Raw genomic sequence first — 25,984 nt, forward strand, 5'->3', positions numbered from 1 at the left:
CTATGCATAGTCACTTCACCCCCACCTACACGTACAAATGACCTCAACTAGCCTGTACCCCTGCACACTGACTCTGTATCGGTGCCCCCTGTATGAAGCATCGTTATTGTTATTCTTATTGTGTTACTTTTTATTATTACTTTTTGTTTTAGTCTACTTGGTAAATATTTTCTTAACTCTTCTTGAACTGCACTGTTGGTTAAGGGCTTGTAAGTTAGCATTTCACGGTCGACACAAGTCTACACTTGTTGTATTCGGTGCATGTGACAAATAACGTTTGATATGCTGTTAATGGATTTCTATACATCATAGGTAGATTCTCACTGAGTCAATGCTAGCTACCTCACTAAGCCCAATCAACCTGGAGTAGTATAGGCCTATTAAAAAGTTCCCCTAGAGAGGAAAAAGACCACTCATTGAGAATGTAAAATAACTTTTAGGTCGTAATGAAGAAGAAAAAAACTTGGCTAGACCAGGATGAATGAGTTAATGATGTAGTCGTTGTGCCAGCTGAACATACTCCTTACAGCCCTCTGATAAATTCCATCAATGGGCAATTCCAAGGTAATGACCAGGACTGTGTGGCCCATTTGCACAAACTATTGGATGGTGTAACAACAGGTCTGGGAAGCAGGTGCAGCAGCCACCCATTGGACATAACCTGTCCACATGGTGCCGAGAATCTATCAGTCTCATTCCTTCCATGCATTTGTTGGTGATGGAGGGGCCTAACAGCACTCCTCGTATTCTGGTCTCTTCTCAGAACCTGCTGTGCGTGGAGAGTATAGGAGAGTTTAACACTCGGACTCTGTCTATGAATAGGAATTAGAGATGAATGTGTATACATGACATGTTAAAAACATTACCTGAAGATCAATATAAAGATGAACTATTATTTTTTTGGACTTTTAATGATCATTTCTTTGGACATTTTAATGGGAAGTTATTGTAAGGTAATTGGCAAAAAATACTTAAACCCCTGGAGTCGATGTCCGTGCCGGACATTTTAATGGGAAGTTATTGTAAGGTAATTGGCAAAAAATACTTAAACCCCTGGAGTCGATGTCCACGGAAATCTGATTAGCATAATACAAAAATCCCCAGCTAGATCCGTCTATTTAAGAGATATCAGTTGTTTTGCATGGCCTGTGTCTCTATCCACCAACACACCAATATGGAAAGGTGAGACTTCCACAAACACATACTGTAAGCTGGTTGTTTTGCTCTGGACAGCCACAGGCATCACAAGACTTCTCTGAAGGTGCCAGTTTAAAAATGAATGGAAGTATATATGGAAGTAGTTCAATGACAAAAAAGGGGGTCAAATATGAGTAACAATAAAAAATAAAAAATTCCCTGATCTTTCTTATATCTCTCAAATATAGGTCACTTTAAAACAAAACTTCCTTTTTATGTAGTTTTTTACGTTTTTCCACGTATGAATTTCTGGCTTAGACTCAAATAAGAAGAGTCTATGGTTTCTGGTAATGGTCTTCTGACAGAAGGCAGGTTTTGGACAGAGGTTAAGGACCTGAATCCGTTACAGATGAATGTACTCCTAAAAGCTCATCTATCCTTTGTTCCACCGCTATTCATTTCTATACTCTTTCATACATCCACATAACAAACAGCCAAATGTACTCTACCATTGAAAACTTTGGGAAGAATTTTTTATTGCTGGGATTTGCCTGGAGTCAAAGGAGCAAAACACAGTTAAGCAATGGGTTGAAAAGCAGTATTAACAACACAAAATCAAACTGAATGTACTTGAGATTTGCTTAAAATACAAAATGAACAAGAAACAACTAAATAAATTAGGTAATAAAAAAAATGTACTTGCCAGCACAAATTGTCATAAAAATGTTAAGACTTCAAATGAAAACTGCACAATAAGGGGAGGAACATAAATGTAAAAGAATAAAAGTGAAAGTAAGGAACATAGACGTCACAGTATAAACAAATCCTCATCCTGTATCTTATTCATAGTATTGTGTCAGCACTGGGTCTAAAAAAATTCAAATTCAAATAACAATCAAAGTAATCCAGAATCAGGAGGCCCTAGTACAATATCTGGGTTGGCATTTTTCTATTTGACTGATATCTGATGTCTTCCAGTTGTAAAATATTCATGCGTTTTAGAAACACCATCCAGAAAGACTAGATTTTCTAACCTAATAATATTTTACTCCTTTCGATTACAAAAAAATACAAGTACGCTATCTCCAGTCTTACCAAACATCGGGGAAAAAACGTTAGATCTTCGTCATTTAGCACACCGAGAAAGGAAATCAGCTCAAATTATGTCTGTACAATGCAAAAAAAACAACCTCAAAATGGAAACTAAAATGTTATGTACAATATTGACCTGCAAAATACGACGGCTATGATGTAATAAAATATGTAAACATATTTGTTTTGACACAGTTGACTGTGACAACAGATACAAATTCAAAACTTTTCACATTGGATAACTCTTCTTTAGTCACATTGTTTTCAATAGTTGACCAAAAACCCCACAGACATAATGACTTTACTTCCACAAACAGCATGTGACAAATAACTGAACCAGTGGTCTATGGAAAACTGAATGAACTGAAATAAAACTGCTATCAGGGATGTAGAGTTCTGTAAAAGATCTAATTAAAAAACACATTTTCACTGGTGCATCCCCTCCAACATGGTGGAATACCATCTCGATCGAGGACGTCATGCATAGCAGCCGAATCCATTTTTGAGAGAAGGGAAAAAAGCTAAATAATACATCAAAATGCCTTCCTACTATTCATTGAGCCTGGTCAGCCCTGACAATGTTTCATCCCTCAGAACGCAGAGGTGGGGTTAAAAAAAAGACACCTTAGCTACCACACACATACCTTACCTCATCCAACACTAGGTATAGAAATGTACCATTTGTATGTTAATTATGTTTTGTCTTTCAAACTTCAACGACTCATTTTTTAAAAATCTTCAGGTCCCTCACTTGTACAGATGCCAGCACCACGTCACGTACATCTCACATGCTCCAAATGGCCAAAATGATGGTTGTTTGTTTTGTCATTTTACAGGGTTACAATGGACAATGTTGTTTACGCCAAGGATCACAAATCTCTTAGAGTCACTTGGGAGCGATGAACTGAAATATCTTACACTGCCAAACCTCTGGCAACGTCTCCAGGCAGAGCTCAGTCATCTCGTCACAAGGTATCTTATAGTAGTGTCCCTATCAGCCTGTTTCTCTGTATGCTTACCATAGTAAGTGTGCTTTTAGGTCACAGTACATTGGATAAATGTTCAACTTGGACTCATTCACTTAGAGTTCTTATGAGAGGATTTGTATTCCGTTTTAAATTGCAGCTCCCAATATGGTACTGTCAAGTGTTTATTCAGATTTTCTCCAAACAGTTATTTTTTGTTGTTGTTGGGAATGGTTGATTTATAGTATTCTTTGTCCTTATACATAGTATTATTTGTCCTTATACATAGTATTCTTTGTCCTTATACATAGTATTCTTTGTCCTTGTCTTTCGGTCTCTTGCCGCTGGATCCCTTGGCGCCACTGCCCGTGCTGGGTGCTTTGTCTTTCACCATGGTGCCGTTGGTCTGCGCTGAGTTGCTGATGTAATTCCGTGTCTCGTCTACCTGGTAGGAGCCTTCGTCCCTGTTCCTGTACTTGTACATGGCGTAGAGGAGGATGAGGATGCAGAGTGCCGCGGCCGAGACGATGCCAACCACCATGCCCGTTGTGCTGCTGGATTCTCGTATCACCTCAGAGGCCCCCGGGGGCACCCGCCTCACGACGGGTGCGGTGGGCAACGCGGCAGGCACCGTACGCAGCATGGGTGAGGTGATGAGGGGCCCACGAGGCTTGGTGCCATCCAGGTCGAAGGACACAGTGGGCAGAGGAAGCAGGACTATGTCCGGCTGCAGGGCTTTGATCACTTCGCGGTTGTCCATTTTCCCGGCGGGCAGTTTGGCTAGCGTGCCATCTGATGGGAGGGATGCCTCTGCTACAGTGCCCCCGAGGTTGGGTAGAGGCGGGGTGGGTGTAGTCCTACCCGCCTCTGAGGCTTTACTAGGCCTTAAGTCCTTGGCCTCCCACTTGGGCGCGAGAGCTTTGTAGCCACCTTCGTAGGCCGACGTGGTCAAGATCTTATCTGTTACCAGGGAGAAGGTGGTGTAAAAATCTTCATCGTCAGTGGGGGGCAGGCTAGAGTCGAATGCTTCGCCAGAGCCAAACCCCGAAATCACCATGCCATCATAATCACCACCATCACCATCAAGACCATCATCACATTCATCGCTGTCTCGGTCCGACAAGCAAGGTACCCCCGCCTCAGTGGCCATGGGCAGGGACGCTTTAGTGGTCTCGATAATGGTGAGGACGGGGAGGAGGGTTGGGAGGACAGGGCGGAGGGTTGGGGGAGCGGGATGAATGGGGAACGGGGGGAAACAGGAGGGATGTCTATGGGATCCTCTACAAGTACGGGGATGACTAACTCCCCTCCTGCAAAACAGAAAAAGAAAAGAGAAGAGTTAGAAGAAATGCGAGATGTTAGCTATTCAACCAAACACTGGAAAGTAATTATATAAAACATAAAAAGCTAAGCGGAAACAATTTAAAAAGAAAATACAGAAAAAACTAAAATAAGTCAAAATGGAAAATACTATACCGGTGCAAATTCAATGAAACTAGAACCAACCAAACAATACCATGAACTGAAAATAAACAATAGTCAATAAAAATGTATACATTGCATCAAAAGGCTGTAAGGGATGTTCAGGGGTGAGCCAAAATAACAAACAGGCATTTCACCACACCTAACTCCATGCTTCATGTTCAATAACAAGTGTACTATTTTGTGAAAGTTTTCACGGACAGAGATGTAGTTATTGGTGCTGACCAGAGGATTGTAACTATATTAATTATGTCTGGTCTAGTGTTGCTAATGTCTGGCTGTCTGGCTGTATGGATACATGTACAGTAGCTACACAATATTGGACTGAGAAATAACATCTACCTTAACTTTAATCATACCTTTCAAGCTTATACCTCGATAGGTGTAAAATACATTGAGAGACTGACTTTTCTGCTTTCCTAATATAAAGAAATACATGATAAAAAATATAGTGACGATTTGCATACAATCCACAGCATATTCTATTATTGTCCAATGGAAATAACAATAATGGAGATAGAGGTCAAACTTGTCGTGTGCTTCTAGGGTGCAAAGACCGGGCTCAACTTGTCATTATTTTCTGTAGCTATTGCTTTTGGGTCTAATACAATAAACTGAGGTAAATATTCCTACATTCTTAATGTTATTATGGTGAGTTCACTAGGCTCCCCCACTGGCCTTAACCCCTTGCCTTTTGACTGCTCTTATACAGTTGCCACAATGGCACAAAGTCACCTGACAGTTCCACAACAACAGCTGAATGTACTTCTCTCTTTTATCAGTATCAGTTACTATGTTTGTTGTTGACTAGTCTATCTTTCTTTCTATTCATTTTTCTTGTCCTTTATTATATTATTTTACGATTAGGGCGGTTTCTAAAAACATATGAGAGTAACATTCAGATGTCGGTTGAATCTGCGTAAACCTCTTGCCAATATGGCTAGCTTGTACACTGCAAAGGCTCACCACAAACAGGGCACTAAAAGAAGATGCAGATATCTAATAAAAATAAAAAAAGGAAATAAAGAAAAAAAATAAGTAAGGCATTGCAAACACAGTTAAGACTGAGAATTAGAGCAAACATGGTCAACATTCACAAACTAAATAGATTTATCCAAAGAGGGATTACTACATAGAAAGAGGTCAAATACATTCGCTTCAAAAATCATAAAAAGCCCACGAAAAATTGTTTTCAAAAAGACGAAAAGTTTTGCCAACTTACATCAACAAATTGCTCGCATGATTTTGGCAGGAAGAAAAAAAGTGTACAAAAGAAAGTTGTGTAAGAATGTTTTTGGACAAGTTAGGTTAGTTTCTTTTTAACAATTTTGCTGCATTTGAGTTCTATATCTTTTAGACAGGATGGTACAGGGAAGGAAGAACACACATCCACACATGACATGAACAAGAATCTTCACCATTCTGGTCAGGATCATTATATCTTTTTTAAATAGTAATTTCTTTTCATAAAAACAGAAAACTGTACATCTATAGATAAGTCTTGGCTGTGAGAGAAAAGCTCCTTTTATGTAACTCCTCCATAAATATTTACAGTCTGATTATTAAACTCTTTTTTAAATATTTTGTAAAACTTTTTTTGCTTAACTTTAACTTGAACTTCGTTGTTCATAAGTTTTGAACGAATGGATGACTGTACATATCTTTAACATCTACGTAAAAGGGGGTTCAGAGTGGGGGGAGGGGTGTAAGAAGGGGGGAGGACCTAGGAACATACTAGGAAGGAAATGACATAGATGGGGGTGAATGTGTACGTCAGTTGCCATGTCCATGTAAAGGTGGTACGAAGCGGCCGGGCGGCATTAGAGCTTTTGGCTGTAAGGAAGGGATGGGGACATACAACCCATGAGCATATACATACCCATCTACAGAAGAGAACAGCACTTTCAACACTGACACTTTTTTACAAACCCTAAGCTGCAACTTCTTTCTTTGCCATGTGGAATTAAAGAATTAAATCATTAACTATAGTCCAAATGAAATCCAAATTTGCTAATTGAATAACAGGAAAAAATGTAGGAGTCTAAGAACAGGTTTGAAACATGTTGAAAGGAATAGTGGTGAGGACAGTTGTATTTTTGAGTTTTCTTCTAGTTTTTTTCTCAATGAAATTGTAAATTGTCAAATTGTATACTGGATCATGTGTTTGGGGTGGCCAATCAGAACTGTGTATTTCAACCATAGTTAACCAATAAAAATCATTAGTAAAAAAGGAAGAAATGTCCTAATTAGGAATTCTTTACCATACCACTATCGATAGTACTGCTAAGGAAATTATCATATTATTAAAGAGGTCATTTTGAGCAATTTCAGTAATTAACATAGATATCCACATATGTATATTTACATATATGTACAAATAGACAAAAGGAAATTACAAATTGGCAAGCAAGAAATTAAAAGCATTAAAATTCTCACACTATCAAAGATGAACAACCAGAAAGCACACACTGAAGCAGACATAGAGAAGAGGGACAGTTCGTAGGGGAAGTTGCCACCAACTTCATGTAGTAACTAATAATAATAATAACATTATTATTAGTTAATTCTTTATGAAATACATATCTGTTGTTAGTCATTTTAAAAACACAGAACAGGCGTGCAATCTGGATGTAATTCAGAGAGAGGTAAGGTAAATATTAGACAGGATATTGGAGTTGTTTTTACTATTAGAGGTTCATGGTTAACGCGTGCTTTAAGTAAGTTGCATTTAGGGAGAGTAATATACAATAACAGTACAGCAAGCTGGGGTCAGAGGGTCAGGATGGGGTTAAAGGTGACTAGAGGTCATTGCATCAAGGCCTGTGAGGCATATTGCTTCAGGCAAAGAACAATGTATTATCAGACATCAACCATCGGAGAGGCAGAAGAAACACCATGGGTGATATACAACCCACATGATGTGGCCTAGACTTCAAATTATAACATCAAACTAAGGTCCACTTTTACTAAATGTATAGTTCAGTTTTATGTTAATGCATAACCAACAGCCTTCGCTTGACAGGTACACACAGTGTTCAGAGGAAGTTCCACAAGAAGGCTCAAGGAGTTGGGGCTATCCGTGCCCCTTTGGGACGTGACAAGAAGTTGAGGCTTTTCATGCCCCATTGTGATGTGATAAGGACATTTATTTTAGATCTAAAGTTCTGGTTCCGCTGCTTTGGCCTCTGGAATAGTGCTGTGAAACACGTGATTGGATTATATTGTGAGTTTAGGCTAATAACTATGAAAGAGCTGTAGTATCTATGGGGTGGTACAGTGAGGGAAACAAGTATTTGATCCCCTGCTGATTTTGTACGTTTGCACACTGTCAAAGAAATGATCAGTCTATAATTTTAATGGTAGGTTTATTTGAACAGTGAGAGATAGAATAACAACAACAAAAATCCAGAAAAAACGCATGTCAAAAATGTTATAAATTGATTTGCATTTTAATGAGGGAAATAAGTATGAGACCCCCTCTCAATCAGAAAGATTTCTGGCTCCCAGGTGTCTTCTATACAGGTAACGAGCTGAGATTAGGAGCACACACTTAAAGGGAGTGCTCCTAATCTCAGTTTGTTACCTGTCTAAAAGACACCTGTCCACAGAAGCAATCAATCAATAAGATTCCAAACTCTCCACCATGGCCAAGATCAAAGAGCTCTCCAAGGATGTCAGGGACAAGATTGTAGACCTACACAAGGCTGGAATGGGCTACAAGACCATCGCCAAGCAGCTTGGTGAGAAGGTGATAACAGTTGGTGTGATTATTCGCAAATGGAAGAAACACAAAAGAAATGTCAATCTCTCTTGGCCTGGGGCTCCATGCAAGATCTCACCTCGTGGAGTTGCAATGATCATGAGAACGGTGAGGAATCAGCCCAGAACTACACAGGAGGATCTTGTCAATGATCTCAAGGCAGCTGGGACCATAGTCACCAAGAAAACAATTGGTAATGCACTACACAGTGAAGGACTGAAATCCTGCAGCGCCCGCAAGGTCCCCCTGCTCAAGAAAGCACATATACATGCCCGGCTGAAGTTTGTCAATGAACATCTGAATGATTCAGAGGACAACTGGGTGAAAGTGTTGTGGTCAGATGAGACCAAAATGGAGCTCTTTGGCATCAACTCAACTCGCCGTGTTTGGAGGAGGAGGACTGCTGCCTATGACCCCAAGAACACCATCCCCACTGTCAAACATGGAGGTGGAAACATTATGCTATGGTGGTGTTTTTCTGCTAAGGGGACAGGAAAACTTCACCGCATCAAAGGGACGATGGACGGGCCATGTACCGTCAAATCTTGGGTGAGAACCTCCTTCCCTCAGCCAGGGCATTGAAAATGGGTCGTGGATGGGTATTCCAGCATGACAATGACCCAAAACACACGGCCAAGGCAACAAAGGAGTGGCTCAAGAAGAAGCACATTAAGGTCCTGGAGTGGCCTAGCCAGTCTCCAGACCTTAATCCCATAGAAAATCTGTGGAGGGAGCTGAAGGTTCGAGTTGCCAAACGTCAGCCTCGAAACCTTAATGACTTGGAGAAGATCTGCAAAGAGGAGTGGGACAAAATCCCTCCTGAGATGTGTGCAAACCCGGTGGCCAACTACAAGATACGTCTAACTTCTGTGATTGCCAACGAATTTTGCCACCAAGTACTCATGTTTTGCAGAGGGGGTCAAATACTTATTTCTCTCATTAAAATGCAAATCAATTTATAACATTTTTGACATGTGTTTTTCTCGATTTTGTTGTTGTTATTCTGTCTCTCACTGTTCAAAAAACCTACCATTAAAATTATAGACTGATCATTTCTTTGTCAGCGGGCAAACGTACAAAATCAGCAGGGGATCAAACCCTTTTTTCCCTCAGTGTATATGTTGTGGTATAACCGACAACTCTGGATCACCACCAAGCCTCGGTGTGGAGTCTAAAGACAATGTAGTCTGCTCTACACTCAAATTCAGTGTCCCTGTTCCTATCGTGTGGCTATGGTAATATTTTCAGACATCGGCTGCCTTCCCTGTTGGATAAACAGTAACGGCGCTCACAAAGTGATTTCAGAGAGGTGGAGGGTATATTTCTCTCTGTCTGCCCTGTATGGTCTTGGCCTTGTTTACATCTATCCACTCGCCCCTTCATTCCTGAACACCTACAAGCTTTTGGCAATTGTTAGCTTTCCAGCTAAATCAACAAAACCTTTGCATACCATCTGACCCAAAGGGATCTGCCTGGTTGTGAGAGGGGTGTGTGTGTGTGTGTGTGTGTGTGTGTGTGTGTGTGTGTGTGTGTGTGTGTGTGTGAGAGCGAGAGAGACAGTGATAGAGAGAAAGGGGCTCAAGGAAGAAAAAGCATGCCAGAGGACCTTGACATTTTAGTAAACACTTTGATCCTCTAACGTTAGCTCTATTACCAGCGTTGCACATTTCATTGGTTCACCTCAGTGGAAACACTGCACATTCTAATGGGTATACTTAAAGAGACACTGTTTGTTTTGATTTCTTTGTTAATGTCAAGATGGACTGGCTTTGTGGACTAATGTCAAGATGGAGGGCTTTATGGACTAATGTCAAGATGTAGGGCTTTGTGGACTAATGTCAAGATGGAGGGCTTTGTGGAATAATGTCAAGATGTAGGGCTTTGTGGAATAATGTCAAGATGGAGGGCTTTGTGGAATAATGTCAAGATGGACTGACTTTATGGACTAATGTCAAGATGGAGGGCTTTGTGGACTAATGTCAAGATGGAGGGCTTTGTGGAATAATGTCAAGATGGAGGGGCTTTGTGGACTAATGTCAAGATGGAGGGCTTTGTGGAATAATGTCAAGATGGAGGGGCCTTGTGGCCTAATGTCAAGATGGAGGGCTTTGTGGACTAATGTCAACATTACATTACATTTAAGTCATTTAGCAGACGCTCTTATCCAGAGCGACTTACAAGATGGAGGGCTTTGTGGAATAATGTCAAGATGGAGGGGCCTTGTGGCCTAATGTCAAGATGGAGGGCTTTGTGGAATAATGTCAAGATAGAGGGGCTTTGTGGAATAATGTCAAGATATAGGAGCTTTGTGGAATAATGTCAAGATAGAGGAGCTTTGTGGACTAATGTCAAGATAGAGGGGCTTTGTGGACTAATGTCAAGATAGAGGGGCTTTGTGGACTAATGTCAAGATGGAGGGCTTTGTGGACTAATGTCAAGATGGAGGGCTTTGTGGACTAATGTCAAGATGGAGGGCTTTGTGGATTTATGTAAAGATGAAGTGGTTTTGTGGACTAATGTCAAGATTTGCGCTTTGTGGGCTTTGTGTTAAGCCTCGCATCCTTTAGTACAGGAAATCTGAAGGTACACAACTCCCTGACCTGTCAGTTTCTTTCTCTGTCTGACTGACCCCCCCCCCCCCCCACACACACACACTAAATAGGGAAGCGGCGTTATGTACTAACTTCTTCTCTGATGACATAGTCCTTTATACAAGTCCTTTGTACAAGTGGTCCTTGTTCTTCAGACAGACACAGAGTAATGTAGGATGAATCAGACTAGTCGAGGCAAAAGCAGCTGGATCAAAACAGTCCTCACAACCCACCTCAGCATCCAGAGGTAGACAGATGCAGCGTGGATGATGATGTAAATCTCAGAGCAGCAGTTTCTGTTTTACCCCCTGTCCCCTTCTCTCTTCTCTTCTCCTCTTCCTGTCCCCCTCTCTCTTCTCTTCTTCTCTTCCTGTCCCCCTCTCTCTTCTCTTCTTCTCTTCCTGTCCCCCTCTCTCTTCTCTTCTTCTCTTCCTGTCCCCCTCTCTTCTCTTCTTTTCTTCTCTTCCTGTCCCCCTCTCTCTTCTCTTCTTCTCTTCCTATCCCCCTCTCTCTTCTCTTCTTCTCTTCCTGTCCCCCTCTCTCTTCTCTTCCTGTCCCCCTCTCTCTTCTCTTCCTGTCCCCCTCTCTTCTCTTCTTCTCTTCATGTCCCCCTCTCTCTTCTCTTCTTCTCTTCCTGTCCCCCTCTCTCTTCTCTTCTTCTCTTCATGTCCCCCTCTCTTCTCTTCTTCTCTTCCTGTCCCCCTCTCTTCTCTTCTTCTCTTTCTGTCCCCCTCTCTCTTCTCTTCTCTTCCTGTCCCCCTCTCTCTTCTCTTCTTCTCTTCCTGTCCCCCTCTCTCTTCTCTTCTTCTCTTCCTGTCCCCTCTCTCTTCTCTTCTTCTCTTCCTGTCCCCTCTCTCTTCTCTTCTTCTCTTCCTGTCCCCCTCTCTCTTCTTTTCTTCCTGTCCCCCTCTCTCTTCTCTTCCTGTCCCCCTCTCTCTTCTCTTCTTCTCTTCCTGTCCCCCTCTCTCTTCTCTTCTTCTCTTTCTGTCCCCCTCTCTCTTCTCTTCTCTTCCTGTCCCCCTCTCTCTTCTCTTCTTCTCTTCCTGTCCCCCTCTCTCTTCTCTTCCTGTCCCCCTCTCTCTTCTCTTCCTGTCCCCCTCTCTTCTCTTCTTCTCTTCCTGTCCCACGTTCTCTTCTCTTCTTCCCTTTCTGTCTCTCTCTCTCTTCATTTTCTGACTAATCTCCGTGTCTGTCCAGCGTTTGCTGAGACCTCGGAATAGAGATGAGTCCCATCAGGAAGGCAGCGCGACGGGTTTTAGCGGCTGTGACAGCACAGAGAGACAGATGGCAGACAGGCAGGCAGCACACAGGCACTCACCCAGACACAGCCACTTTGACTGACTCAGTGAGATTTTACAGGGCTGGCTAAAGATTGTGTGTGAAGAGTCGTTTTCAGACCTTAAATCCCGTTGTGCCTGAGGCCTACTACAGCAGATTCATTCAACTCTGGCTCGGCAGGAAGAGAGATGATTACCAGAGAGAGAGAGAGAGTGAGAGAGCGAGACCAACAACACAACACTTACTATCAGAGTATTTCAAGGTACATACTGCACCTGGGCTTATTATAATATACAGGTGCATCGTGGGAAAGTTTGAGCTTTCTACCAAGCAAAGCAAACTGATCCTATCATCTATGGGGCACAAACTAGACATGGACAAGTTTCTGTCTTTTCACCTTGGGGTGAATCTCAGTAGCATACCTCTAAGAGAAGCGGAGTTATTTACTAACATCTTCTGTTAGGACGTCGTCCTTTAAACAAAGTGGTCTATGTTGAGACAGAAGCAGAGTAATGTAGGATACGTCGGAACAGAAAACAGTCCTCACAACCCACCTCAGCATCCAGAGGAAGACAGATGCATTGTGGATGATGATGAACATCTCAGAGCAGCAGTTTGTCTTACCCCCTTTCTTCTGCATCTGTCCCCCTCTCTCGTCTCCTCTATCTGTCCCCCTCTCTCGTCTCCTCTATCTGAACCCCTCTCTCTTCTCCTCTATCTGTCCCCCTCTCTCGTCTCCTCTATATGTCCCCCTCTCTCGTCTCCTCTATATGTCCCCCTCTCTCTTCTCCTCTATCTGTCCCCCTCTCTCTTCTCCTCTATCTGTCCCCCTCTCTCGTCTCCTCTATATGTCCCCCTCTCTCTTCTCCTCTATATGTCCCCCTCTCTCTTCTCCTCTATCTGTCCCCCTCTCTCTTCTCCTCTATCTGTCCCCCTCTCTCGTCTCCTCTATATGTCCCCCTCTCTCTTCTCCTCTATCTGTCCCCCTCTCTCGTCTCCTCTATCTGTCCCCCTCTCTCGTCTCCTCTATCTGTCCCCCTCTCTCGTCTCCTCTATCTGTCCCCCTCTCTCGTCTCCTCTATCTGTCCCCCTCTCTCGTCTCCTCTATCTGTCCCCCTCTCTCTTCTCCTCTATCTGTCCCCTCTCTCTTCTCCTCTATCTGTCCCCCTCTCTCTTCTCCTCTCTCTTCTCCTCTATCTGTCCCCCTCTCTCTTCTCCTCTATCTGTCCCCCTCTCTCTTCTCCTCTATCTGTCCCCCTCTCTCTTCTCCTCTAACTGTCCCCCTCTCTCTTCTCCTCTAACTGTCCCCCTCTCTCTTTTCCTCTCCTCTATCTGTCCCCCTCTCTCTTCTCCTCTATCTGTCCCCCTCTCTCTTCTCCTCTAACTGTCCCCCCTCTCTTCTCCTCTATCTGTCCCCCTCTCTCGTCTCCTCTATCTGTCCCCCTCTCTCTTCTCCTCTATCTATCCCCCTCTCTCTTCTCCTCTAACTGTCCCCCTCTCTCTTCTACTTTATCTATCCCCCTCTCTCGTCTCCTCTATCTGTCCACCTCTCTCTTCTCCTCTCCTCTATCTGTCCCCCGCTCTCTTCTCCTCTAACTGTCCCCCTCTCTCTTCTCCTTTATCTGTCCCCCTCTCTCTTCTCCTCTATCTGTCCCCTCTCTCTTCTCCTCTATCTGTCCCCCTCTCTCTTCTCCTCTAACTGTCCCCCTCTCTCTTCTCCTCTATCTATCCCCCTCTCTCTTCTCTTCTTCTCTTCCTGTCCCCCTCTCTCTTCTCCTCTCCTCTTTCTGTCCCCCTGTCTCTTCTCCTCTCCTCTTTCTGCCCCCCTCTCTCTTCTCCTCTATCTGTCCCCCTCTCTCTTCTCCTCTCCTCTATCTGTCCCCCACTCTCTTCTACTCTCCTCTATCTGTCCCCCTCTCTCTTCTCCTCTCCTCTATCTGTCCCCCTCACTCTTCTCTATCTGTCCCCCTCTCTCTTCTCCTCTCCTCTATCTGTCCACCGCTTTCTTCTCCTCTATCTGTCCCCCTTACTCTTCTCTATCTGTCCCCCTCTCTCTTCTCCTCTCCTCTATCTGTCCACCGCTCTCTTCTCCTCTCCTTTATCTGTCCCCCTCTCTCTTCTCCTCTACTCTATCTGTCCACCGCTCTCTTCTCCTCTCCTCTATCTGTCCCCCTCTCTCTTCTCCTCTCCTCTATCTGTCCCCCTCTCTCTTCTCCTCTCTCTCCCCCTCTCTCGTCTCCTCTATCTGTCCCCCTCTCTCGTCTCCTCTATCTGTCCCCCTCTCTCTTCTCCTCTCCTCTATCTGTCCCCCTCTCTCGTCTCCTCTATCTGTCCCCCTCTCTCGTCTCCTCTATCTGTCCCCCTCTCTCTTCTCCTCTATCTGTCCCCCACTCTCTTCTCCTCTATATATCCCCCTCTCTCTTCTCCTCTAACTGTCCCCCTCTCTCTTCTACTTTATCTATCCCCCTCTCTCGTCTCCTCTATCTGTCCACCTCTCTCTTCTCCTCTCCTCTATCTGTCCCCCGCTCTCTTCTCCTCTAACTGTCCCCCTCTCTCTTCTCCTTTATCTATCCCCCTCTCTCGTCTCCTCTATCTGTCCCCCTCTCTCTTCTCCTCTCCTCTATCTGTCCCCCGCTCTCTTCTCCTCTAACTGTCCCCCTCTCTCTTCTCCTCTATCTATCCCCCTCTCTCTTCTCCTCTAACTGTCCCCTCTCTCTTCTCCTTTATCTATCCCCCTCTCTCGTCTCCTCTATCTGTCCCCCTCTCTCTTCTCCTCTCCTCTATCTGTCCCCCGCCCTCTTCTCCTCTAACTGTCCCCCTCTCTCTTCTCCTTTATCTATCCCCCTCTCTCGTCTCCTCTATCTGTCCCCCTCTCTCTTCTCCTCTATTCTATCTGTCCCCCTCTCTCTTCTCCTCTAACTGTCCCCCTCTCTCTTCTCCTCTATCTGTCCCCCTCTCTCTTCTCCTCTATCTGTCCCCCACTCTCTTCTCCTCTATCTGTCCCCCTCTCTCTTCTCGTCTCCTCTATCTGTCCCCTCTCTCTTCTCCTCTAACTGTCCCCCTCTCTCTTCTCCTCTATCTATCCCCCTCTCTGTTCTCTTCTTCTCTTCCTGTCCCCCTCCCTCTTCTCCTCTCCTCTATCTGTCCCCCTGTCTGTTCTCCTCTCCTCTTTCTGCCCCCCTCTCTCTTCTCCTCTATCTGTCCCCCTCTCTCTTCTCCTCTCCTCTATCTGTCCCCCACTCTCTTCTACTCTCCTCTATCTGTCCCCCTCTCTCTTCTCCTCTCCTCTATCTGTCCCCCTCACTCTTCTCTTCTCCTCTATCTGTCCACCGCTTTCTTCTCCTCTATCTGTCCCCCTTACTCTTCTCTATCTGTCCCCCTCTCTCTTCTCCTCTCCTCTATCTGTCCACCGCTCTCTTCTCCTCTCCTCTATCTGTCCCCCTCTCTCCTCTCCTCTATCTGTCCCCCTCTCTCTTCTCCTCTATCTGTCCCCCTCACTCTTCTCTATCTGTCCCCCTCTCTCTTCTCCTCTCTTCTATCTGTCCACTGCTCTCTTCTCCTCTCCTCTATCTGTCCCCCTCTCTCTTCTCCTCTCCTCTATCTGTCCCCCTCTCTCTTCTCCTCTCCTCTATCTGTCCACCGCTCTCTTCTCCTCTCCTTCAGAGTCCAATGGCGGCGAGCTTTACATCACTCCAGCCGGACGCTTGGCATTGTGATCTTAGGGTTGTGTGCAAACCCATTTCATGAAGCTCCCGGCGAAAGTTATTGTGTTGACGTTGCTTCCAGAAACAGTTTGGTACTTGGTAGTGAGTAATGCAACCAAGGACAGACAATTTCAGCACTCGGCGGTCTCATTCTGTGAGCTTGTGCGGCCTACCACTTCACAGCTGAGGCGATGTTGCTCCTAGGCGATTCCACTTCACAATAACAGCACTTACAGTTGGCAGGGCAGACATTTGATGAACTTACTTGTTGGAAAGGTAGCATCCTATGATGGTGCCACATTGAAAGTCTCTGAGCTCTTCAGTAAGGCAAATCTACAGCCAATATTTGTCTATGGAGATTGCATGGCTGTGTGCTCAATTTTATACACCTGTCAGCAACGGGTGTGATTGAAACAGCCGAGTACACACATTTTGAGGGGTGTACAAATATTTCGGAATGTATTCAGACTCCTAGACTTTTTCCACATTTTGTTAGGTTAAAGCTTTATTCTAAAACTGATTGAATTGTGTTTTTTCCTCATCAATCTACACACAATACTCCATAATGACAAAGCAAAATCAGGTTTTTAGAATTGTTTGCAAATGTATTACAAATAAAAAACTGAAATATATAATTTACATAAGTATTCTGACCTTTTGCTCAGAACTTTGTTGAAGCACCTTTGGCAGCGATTACAGAATAGAGTCTTCTTGGCTGCGACGCTACAAGCTTGTACTTGGGGAGTGTATTCCATTCTTCTCTGCAGATTCTCTCAAGCTCAGGTTGGATGGGGAGTTTTGCTGCACAGCTATTCAGGCCAAAGAGTTAAATCTTAGTTTCATCATACCAGAGAATCTTGTTTCTTATGGTCTGAGAGTCTTTAGGTGCCTTTTGGCAAACTCCAAGCGGGCTGTCATGTGCCTTTTACTGAGGTGTGGCTTCCGTCTGGCCATTCAACCATAAAGGCCTGATTGGTGGAGGGCTACAAAGATGGTTGTCCTTCTGAAGGTTCTCCCATCTCCACAGAGGAACTCTGGAGCTCTGTCAGAGTGACCATTGGGTTGTTGGGCACCTCCCTGAACAAGGCCCTTCTCTCCCGTTTGCTCCGTCGACCTCATGGCTTGGTTTTTGCTTTGACATTTTCACTTTGTTGTTATGAGATATCGTGTGTAGATTGCTGAGGATTTTTTTTAAATGTAAAACATTTCAGAATATGCCTGTAACTTAACAAAATGTGGAAAAAGTCCAGGGTTGTGATTACTTTCCCAAGGCACTGTACAGTACATCCGGAATGTTTTTGTGTCAGGTGTCCTGTCCCGTTACAGGAGAATGTGGCAGACATGTCTTAATCTGTCATCATGAGGCTGGCTGGGTGCACTCCTGCATTTTAAATTGGCATTCTCCAGCCAGCCACGGCGTCGTAACGCAGCCCGGCAAGTCCCGTCTGCCGGTCAATTTGTCGACTGGCCATTAAGCACCCCCCCGCCGCTCCATTGACATGTGTCAGCTGAATAACCTTTAAACTGATCTAGGGCCTGCATTGACGTGACAGCCGGTCCGATGGGACCTAACAACGCCAGAGCAACACAGCTAGTTGAGAGAGGGAGACATTGATCTACCCCTCTCATAGTTCACTCTCTCCACTGGTTTCATCCCCCCTGTTTTCCCTCCCGCCTCGTGTTAAAGAGACATGCAGAATTCGGTTAGGTCTCCATTAGATTACCGGGCCTATTCATCAGTCGTTAATCTAAATGCTCATGTCGTTACATTTCATGAGGTTTTATTGCATGTGGTTTGTCTTGTGCTGCTCGGTGGCTGTCTTATGTCCTCGTTTTATGGAGGCGCTGTTCGACTGACAGTGTTGTGAAGTAAACTATCTGTCGCTCTGCTCTTTTGTTCTTTAAAAAACAACGTAGGATGTTTCTAATGTTGCACTGGCAGCTAAGTGACTAAAATGTAAATGCAAAATGCTATAATTCGCTAAGACAAGCCAAGGCAGAATTTGTTCCCTGCACCAAAGTGGCTGATTACCTGCAGAATAATGATGAGGTTTCACAAGACACTTGAACAGCATGCGGATGTGGTGGTTGATCAATCCGTTTGTCAAGTAGTCAAGTGACTTACATCTGACAGAGTTGTAGCGGTCTACATGGATTATGGTTGATAAGGAAGTTAGTTAGGGGAAATGTGCTTCATTATGTTATCATCTACTCAGTGAATTGGTACATTGCACAACTGTGGTTCTTGAAATGGAGTCAGCCGCAGGTGTAGAATATATTTGGCAACGTTCCTTATTTGCCTTCTTGTGGAACTCTCTCAGGATCACAGGGTAGGTTCAGGTTTAGACAGTTTTCAAACAAAGACAAAAACAATCACAGACAAACAGTAAGAACAGACACTACAGGTAACACAGACAGACAGACAGACAGACAGACAGACAGACAGACAGACAGACAGACAGACACGGTAACCAACGTGACAAGAAGCAGGAGGGGCAGCAGTGGAGGGGTAACCATCACTGCTTCCCCAGGCAGGGCGAGGCGAGGTTAGCCTGAGAGCAGAGTTGTAGGTGGAGGTAGAAGCACACAAAATGGCCACCAATCAAATCCCAGCATGCATTAGCAAGAAGGAGGAGGAGTCACCGAGGTAGTTACAGGAAGTTAGTCTTCTAGTCTACTGTATAGACATGCCACAAATGCCTTCTACTGGCAGCAACATATATAGAATAGAAAAACAGATATACTTTGCAGCAATAAAATAATTTTTATGCCATCTGCATTCAAAACCGACATGTATATGCAGAAAGGCTGAGAGAAAGAAGGCAGGGTGGGCGTGGGGTTGGGTGGGGGGTTGGGTGGGGGGTTGGGGTTGGGTGGGGGGTTGGGTGGGGGGGGAGGGGGAGGGCAGGGAGTCATTCTTTCAGACACAAATTTCTTGAGACAGAATGGGGTTGCCTGCACAAGGCCAAAAAAAAGTATGATGGCAAGAAAATATTTTGTTGCCTTTCATTTCCTGTGTTGTAAATGGAAAATAGGGTATGTTTCAGAATCAGCCTTTAATAATGGCACAGAAAACATCAACAAGAAGATGAGTAGGAGTACTGTTGTTTCACTTTCAACCACCCAGATATCAAGCGGCACAAGATGAGGCAAAGGGGAGGGATCAGCTCTATCCTGGTAGATGGGCGGATGATGAGAACAAAATCAATAAGTCCGGACAACTCAAATCATAAGCAGAAGAAGAGTAAAGTCAGAAAGGGTACAGAAGAGTAGAGATGTCCAGAATACACTTCACTATGGAAAAGAAAAAGATTCAAACATAAAAGTAACAAAACAAATAAATAAAAAATGTCATGCAACTGTTCACAAAACCTGAAGCAGAGGGGCAGCATGAGGGTATGAATGTCTGTGTCAACATAGTGAGATGCATGTATGACTGTTTATGACTAAATGTAGTTTATTGTTACCCCTACAGTATGCCTCCATGAGGGGGTACCAAGTTAACTCAACTCTGACTGACAAGTTCAGAATATACTGTACTTACTTACTCAAACTTTTGCTTCTGAGAATACTTGGGATTTATGTTTTGGAAGTTAAACTTTTAAATTGTTCAAGCTGTCCGCCATGTCCATTTAATTTCAGCTGTACTTAGGTAAACTAAGTCATTACAACTTCATGCATTGAGATAACATAAAGCTATCATATGTATTGAGATAACATAAAGCTATCATGTGTATTGGGATAACATAAAGCTATCATGTGTATTGAGATAACATAAAGCTATCATGTGTATTGAGATAACATAAAGCTATCATATGTATTGAGATAACATAAAGCTATCATATGCATTGAGATAATATAAAGCTATCATATGTATTGAGATAACATAAAGCTATCATATGCATTGAGATAACATAAAGCTATCATATGTATTGAGATAACATAAAGCTATCATATGTATTGAGATAGCTTTATGTTATCATATGCATTGAGATAACATAAAGCTATCATATGTATTGCTTTACAGAGAAATTCTAATGGGCCACATAAAAAAACAACATTCCTACCACAATGCCTTTAGCCCACGATGCAACTTAAGGTCACAAAGCTCTAGAGATTATAAACTGTACAATTACTTCCTTATCCACTGTACACATATTCAGAAACCTCTTTCAACACGGAAAAATATAAATAAATAATTAAATCAAATATATAATTAACTAAGCCGAATTGCTGATTCATTATCTCCTACCAGGGATAACAGAATAGGCCAATACATCGTTTTCAGGTGGTCTTAATGAAAACCGATTTACATTGTGCTGAGAAAAAAGTGGACATATGTTTGATAATTAGCCCAGGCATATTTAGGCAGATTAGCTTGGAATTAATTAGTGTTCGATGATGGCATTTGGAAGGACAGCCCACTAATACATTTTTTTTTAGATCGCTAGAGAATGACATCCACAGGAGGGGAGAGAAGGGGAGAGAATGACTTCCACAGGAGGGGAGAGAAGGGGAGAGAATGACTTCCACAGGAGGGGAGAGAAGGGGAGAGAATGACTTCCACAGGAGGGGAGAGAAGGGGAGAGAATGACTTCTACAGGAGGGGAGAGAAGGGGAGAGAATGACTTCTACAGGAGGGGAGAGAGGGAGAATGACTACAACAGGAGGAGAGAGAGGGAGAATGACTACAACAGGAGGAGAGAGAGGGAGAATGACTTCCACAGGAGGGGAGAGAGGGAGAATGACTACAACAGGAGGAGAGAGAGGGAGAATGACTTCCACAGGAGGGGAGAGATGGAGAATGACTACAACAGGAGGAGAGAGAGGGAGAATGACTACAACAGGAGGAGAGAGAGGGAGAATGACTACAACAGGAGGAGAGAGAGGGAGAATGACTACAACAGGAGGAGAGAGAGGGAGAATGACTTCCACAGGAGGGGAGAGAGGGAGAATGACTACAACAGGAGGGAGAGAGGGAGAATGACTTCCACAGGAGGGGAGAGATGGAGAATGACTACAACAGGAGGAGAGAGAGGGAGAATGACTACAACAGGAGGAGAGAGAGGGAGAATGACTACAACAGGAGGAGAGAGAGGGAGAATGACTTCCACAGGAGGGGAGAGAGGGAGAATGACTACAACAGGAGGAGAGAGAGGGAGAATGACTACAACAGGAGGAGAGAGAGGGAGAATGACTACAACAGGAGGAGAGAGAGGGAGAATGACTACAACAGGAGGAGAGAGAGGGAGAATGACTACAACAGGAGGAGAGAGAGGGAGAATGACTACAACAGGAGGAGAGAGAGGGAGAATGACTACAACAGGAGGAGAGAGAGGGAGAATGACTACAACAGGAGGAGAAGGGGGCATAATGACTTCCACAGGTGCAGAGAGAGGGGATAATGACTACAACAGGACGGTAGAGAGGGGTAGAATGACTTCCACAGGACGGTAGAGAGGGGGAGAATGACTTCCACAGGACGGTAGAGAGGGGGAGAATGACTTCCACAGGAGGAGAGAGAGGGAGAATGACTTCCACAGGAGGAGAGAGAGGGAGAATGACTACAACAGGAGGAGAGAGAGGGAGAATGACTACAACAGGAGGAGAGAGAGGGAGAATGACTACAACAGGAGGAGAGAGAGGGAGAATGACTTCCACAGGAGGAGAGAGAGGGAGAATGACTACAACAGGAGGAGAAGGGGGCATAATGACTTCCACAGGTGCAGAGAGAGGGGATAATGACTACAACAGGAGGAGAGAGAGGGAGAATGACTACAACAGGAGGAGAGAGAGGGAGAATGACTACAACAGGAGGAGAAGGGGGCATAATGACTTCCACAGGTGCAGAGAGAGGGGATAATGACTACAACAGGAGGGGCAAGAGGGGGAGAATGACATCCATAGGAGGGGAGAGAGGGGAAGAATGACTACAACAGGTACGGTAGAGAGGGGGAGAATGACTTCCACAGGATGGAGTAGAGGGGAAGATTGACTTCCACAGGTACGGTAGAGAGGGGGAGAATGACTTCCACAGGATGGAGGAGAGGGGAACAATGACTTCCACAGGAGGGGGGAGAGGGGAACAATGACTTCCACAGGAGGGGGGAGAGGGGAAGAATGACTTCCACAGGATGGTAGAGGGGGAGAATGACTTCCACAGGATGGTAGAGGGGGAGAATGACTTCCACAGGATGGTAGAGGGGAAGAATGACTTCCACAGGATGGTAGAGGGGAAGAATGACTTCCACAGGAAGGTAGAGAGGGGAAGAATGACTTCCACAGGATGGTAGAGGGGAAGAATGACTTCCACAGGATGGTAGAGGGGGAGAATGACTTCCACAGGATGGTAGAGGGGGAGAATGACTTCCACAGGATGGTAGAGGGGGAGAATGACTTCCACAGGAAGGTAGAGAGGGGGAGAATGACTTCCACAGGATGGAGGAGAGGGGAAGAATGACTTCCACAGGAGGGGGGAGAGGGGAAGAATGACTTCCACAGGATGGTAGAGGGGGAGAATGACTTCCACAGGATGGTAGAGGGGGAGAATGACTTCCACAGGATGGTAGAGGGGGAGAATGACTTCCACAGGATGGTAGAGGGGGAGAATGACTTCCACAGGATGGTAGAGGGGGAGAATGACTTCCACAGGATGGTAGAGAGGGGAAGAATGACTTCCACAGGAGGGAGGAGAGGGGAAGAATGACTTCCACAGGAGGGAGGAGAGGGGAAGAATGACTTCCACAGGGATTCAGGAGAGGAGAGAGCGAGAGAGGCCCTTCACACAATAGTCATAGAATTTGAATATTCAATAGTCCACCGGAACATTTACCAACCACAGAACGGTGACTTGAATGGGGATGTCTGTTCTGGGTAGTTTATGTCTATGCTGGTTCACATTGAACCAGGCAATAGTTGTTTATAGTTAGTCATTTTCAGGACTAATAGGAGTGTATCTGGATGAATTATCCTCATGACAGACAATATGATTGGCTGAGCTCTGTTGGGGACATGACGGACAATATGATTGGCTGAGCTCTGTTGGGGACATGACAGACAGCTTATCATTAATATTAGCATGCAGCAAACCGCTCCTAAACCCAAGTTGTCTCAAAACAAGTGATATGTTTCCATTTCAAATCTACTTCCTGCTTAGCTCTGGCATTATGCGTTATCATTATTATTATTATTATTATTATTTCACACTACTGAGAGTTATAACTCACTTCAACCTGGTGACAACTATGTGTGGTGTAGCAGGAGAGAGAGAAACGATGCACACAGATGTTGGAGGATGTCTGTTGTCTATTAGAGTGTTTCAGGGAAGGCAAGCCTCCAACGTGTAAGGAAACAAAAGGAACAAACAGGAGAAAGAGAGAAGAGAGGGGGAGGACTGGGTCTGTTGTAGTTAGTCTGCTACATATCACAGTATCTATGCTGAAAGCATTTTTGTTCCTTTTAAAAAATAATCTCAAAATGTATCCTCTGTCGAGAAGAAGCACACACACGCACAGCAAGAAACATGTCAACCATGTAAAACAGGACAGATACATTTTGAAGCATCAGTGTGAACATGGAGCTTGATACTAATTTGGTACTTTTTGATTGAAAGTTTGCTCTCCTTTGAATGCTGAGAGAAAACAATTTCGTATTCACGCTTTTAACCATGTTAACGACCAGAGGCCCCACAGCTCAGTGTAATTTGTATCAGAGACTATAATCGAACTGTATTACAGAATACAACACTATAACATATGTGAGTGTGTAGAACTATGAATACATTTACTCAGAGTTTGGAGCATAAATATTACTTCAAAACTTCAAAAGTGACTTTTCTACAGAGGGCCTGCTAAGGATTTACTTTCATCAACTTCAAAGTGCTTGGAGCTCTTTCAACTTTCCACATACGTATAGCTGAAACCCTCAGACCCTTACTACTGTATCTCATGGTGCTTTTAGGGAGTATTCTGAAGTTACACTTTAGGCTCCCATGGGACCTGATGCTTAGAAGAGAACGATCCTCTTTTTTTTTTTTGGTTTTGGTTGCAAATCAATCAAAGGAATAAAAATAGACTGGTAGGTCTGAGCAAAGCACAACTCGACACACCCATCCCACCTGCGTGTCCGGAATCGCACTCTTCCAGATCCTCGTCGTCGCTGGAACACTCCGCCGACGATACTATGTCATCTGTCGTCTGCCGGGGCAAGAACGACACCGGGACGGACAGAGAAGAGACAGCAGAGAACATGGTGAGAGGCTGCACATCACAGACATTGTGGCAGACAGTGGACCCATACAGTCACCTAAGTTAAATATATCTGTATGGAAGATTGACCCCACCAAAAGACAACTTAGAGAGGCAATAGAGCACATCCGGTCTCCTACTACCAGCCTGTACTAAATACCTAGACAGCCTGTACTAAATACCTAGACAGCCTGTACTAAATACCTAGACAGCCTGTACTAAATACCTAGACAGCCTGTACTAAATACCGAGACAGCCTGTACTAAATACCTAGACAGCCTGTACTAAATACCTAGACAGCATGTACTAAATACGTAGACAGCCTGTACTAAATACCTAGACAGCCTGTACTAAATACCTAGACAGCCTGTACTAAATACCTAGACAGCCTGTACTAAATACCTAGACAGCCTGTACTAGATATCAAGACAGCCTGTACTAGATATCAAGACAGCCTGTACTAAATACCTAGACAGCCTGTACTAAATACCTAGACAGCCTGTACTAAATACCTAGACAGCCTGTACTAAATACCTAGACAGCCTGTACTAAATACCTAGACAGCCTATACTAGATATCAAGACAGCCTGTACTAGATATCTGGCCAGCCTGTACTAGATATCAAGACAGCCTGTACTAGATATCTGGCCAGCCTGTACTAGATATCTGGCCAGCCTGTACTAGATATCTGGCCAGCCTGTACTAGATATCTGGCCAGCCTGTACTAGATATCTGGCCAGCCTGTACTAGATATCTGGCCAGCCTGTACTAGATATCTGGCCAGCCTGTACTAGATATCTGGCCAGCCTGTACTAGATATCTGGCCAGCCTGTACTAGATATCTGGCCAGCCTGTACTAGATATCTGGCCAGCCTGCACTGGAATGTGCTTTCAGAGTATTCCGTCAGAGATTCCTACCATATCACCTCAAGTCAAACCTCTCATTGTGTTTATCATTCTTCACTCTACATGCTCTCTTCTTCCCAGCTACAGATAATTGTTTTCCTTGTAGCTTTCCTTTCATTCCTCCGATTATTTAGAACCTGCTTTTCCCTTCCTCCTCTCCTCCTCTCCTCCTCTCCTCCTCTCCTCCTCTCCTCCTCTCCTCCTCTCATCCTCCTCTCCATGGCCTCAGAGCTGGGTGCCTCAAAGGAGGCACCCAGAGCTAGAGATCAGCCTTGCCCCACTCACATGCTGTGATGTGTGCAGCAGAGGAGGAATGGGGGACGATGTGTGTCCCAAATGGCAACCTATTCCCTATATAGTGCATTGGTCAAAAGCAATCTGGTCAAAAGCAGTGCACTGTATAGGGAATATGGTGCCATTTGGGACGCGGAAGCCAGCCTTCAGTATCCCACAATTCTGATTTATCCCCTCGCCTCACCACCTCTCTCACCCCCTCGCCTCACCCCCTCTCTCGGGCCCGACTCGGGGAGGACATAGGGGTCGTATTTCAGCGTGGTGCCGCGTTGAGTGGAGCGATTGGTGCTTAGCGAGCGTCGACTGAGAGACGTTTATTAGAAGGGACCAGCAGGGCGATAAAACAAGAGGTGTCACAGAGCAGGGTTATGATATCAGAGGGCTTATTGAGTTTGGAGAGCTGGACCACCACACTGTTACACTCTAAATATAATATAATTGACAGACTAATGAAACGCCGCGGCTGGTTTGCCCACCACCTCCACAACATCCATCTCTACAGCTGCTACTTCTAGGCCCGCTGTCCTGA

At 44.5% G+C, this 25,984-nt stretch overlaps 1 protein-coding gene across 9 annotated transcripts in view; it reads right to left on the minus strand.

Annotated features, from left to right (window-relative positions):
* Window positions 1-1,653: 1,653 nt before the first annotated feature.
* Window positions 1,654-25,984, minus strand: part of LOC135557920 (neurexin-3b) — a 608,535-nt gene continuing 584,204 nt past the window's right edge. For 3 of the 9 annotated variants that reach the window (XM_064991637.1, XM_064991636.1, XM_064991632.1), the window contains 3 exons: window positions 24,117-24,204; window positions 17,489-17,498; window positions 1,654-3,790 (listed from right to left, as the gene is read on the minus strand). In XM_064991637.1, the coding sequence (XP_064847709.1) occupies window positions 3,496-3,790; window positions 17,489-17,498; window positions 24,117-24,204 (393 nt within the window). In that variant the 3' untranslated portion in view covers window positions 1,654-3,495. Of the gene's footprint in view, window positions 4,155-17,488; window positions 17,499-24,083; window positions 24,205-25,984 lie in introns of all 9 variants that reach the window. The other 6 variants (XM_064991635.1, XM_064991631.1, XM_064991630.1 and 3 more) reach the window with 3 other exon arrangements.

The sequence above is a fragment of the Oncorhynchus masou genome, chromosome 16 (genome assembly GCF_036934945.1).
Source record: "Oncorhynchus masou masou isolate Uvic2021 chromosome 16, UVic_Omas_1.1, whole genome shotgun sequence".
NCBI classification, from domain to species: Eukaryota; Metazoa; Chordata; class Actinopteri; order Salmoniformes; family Salmonidae; genus Oncorhynchus; species Oncorhynchus masou.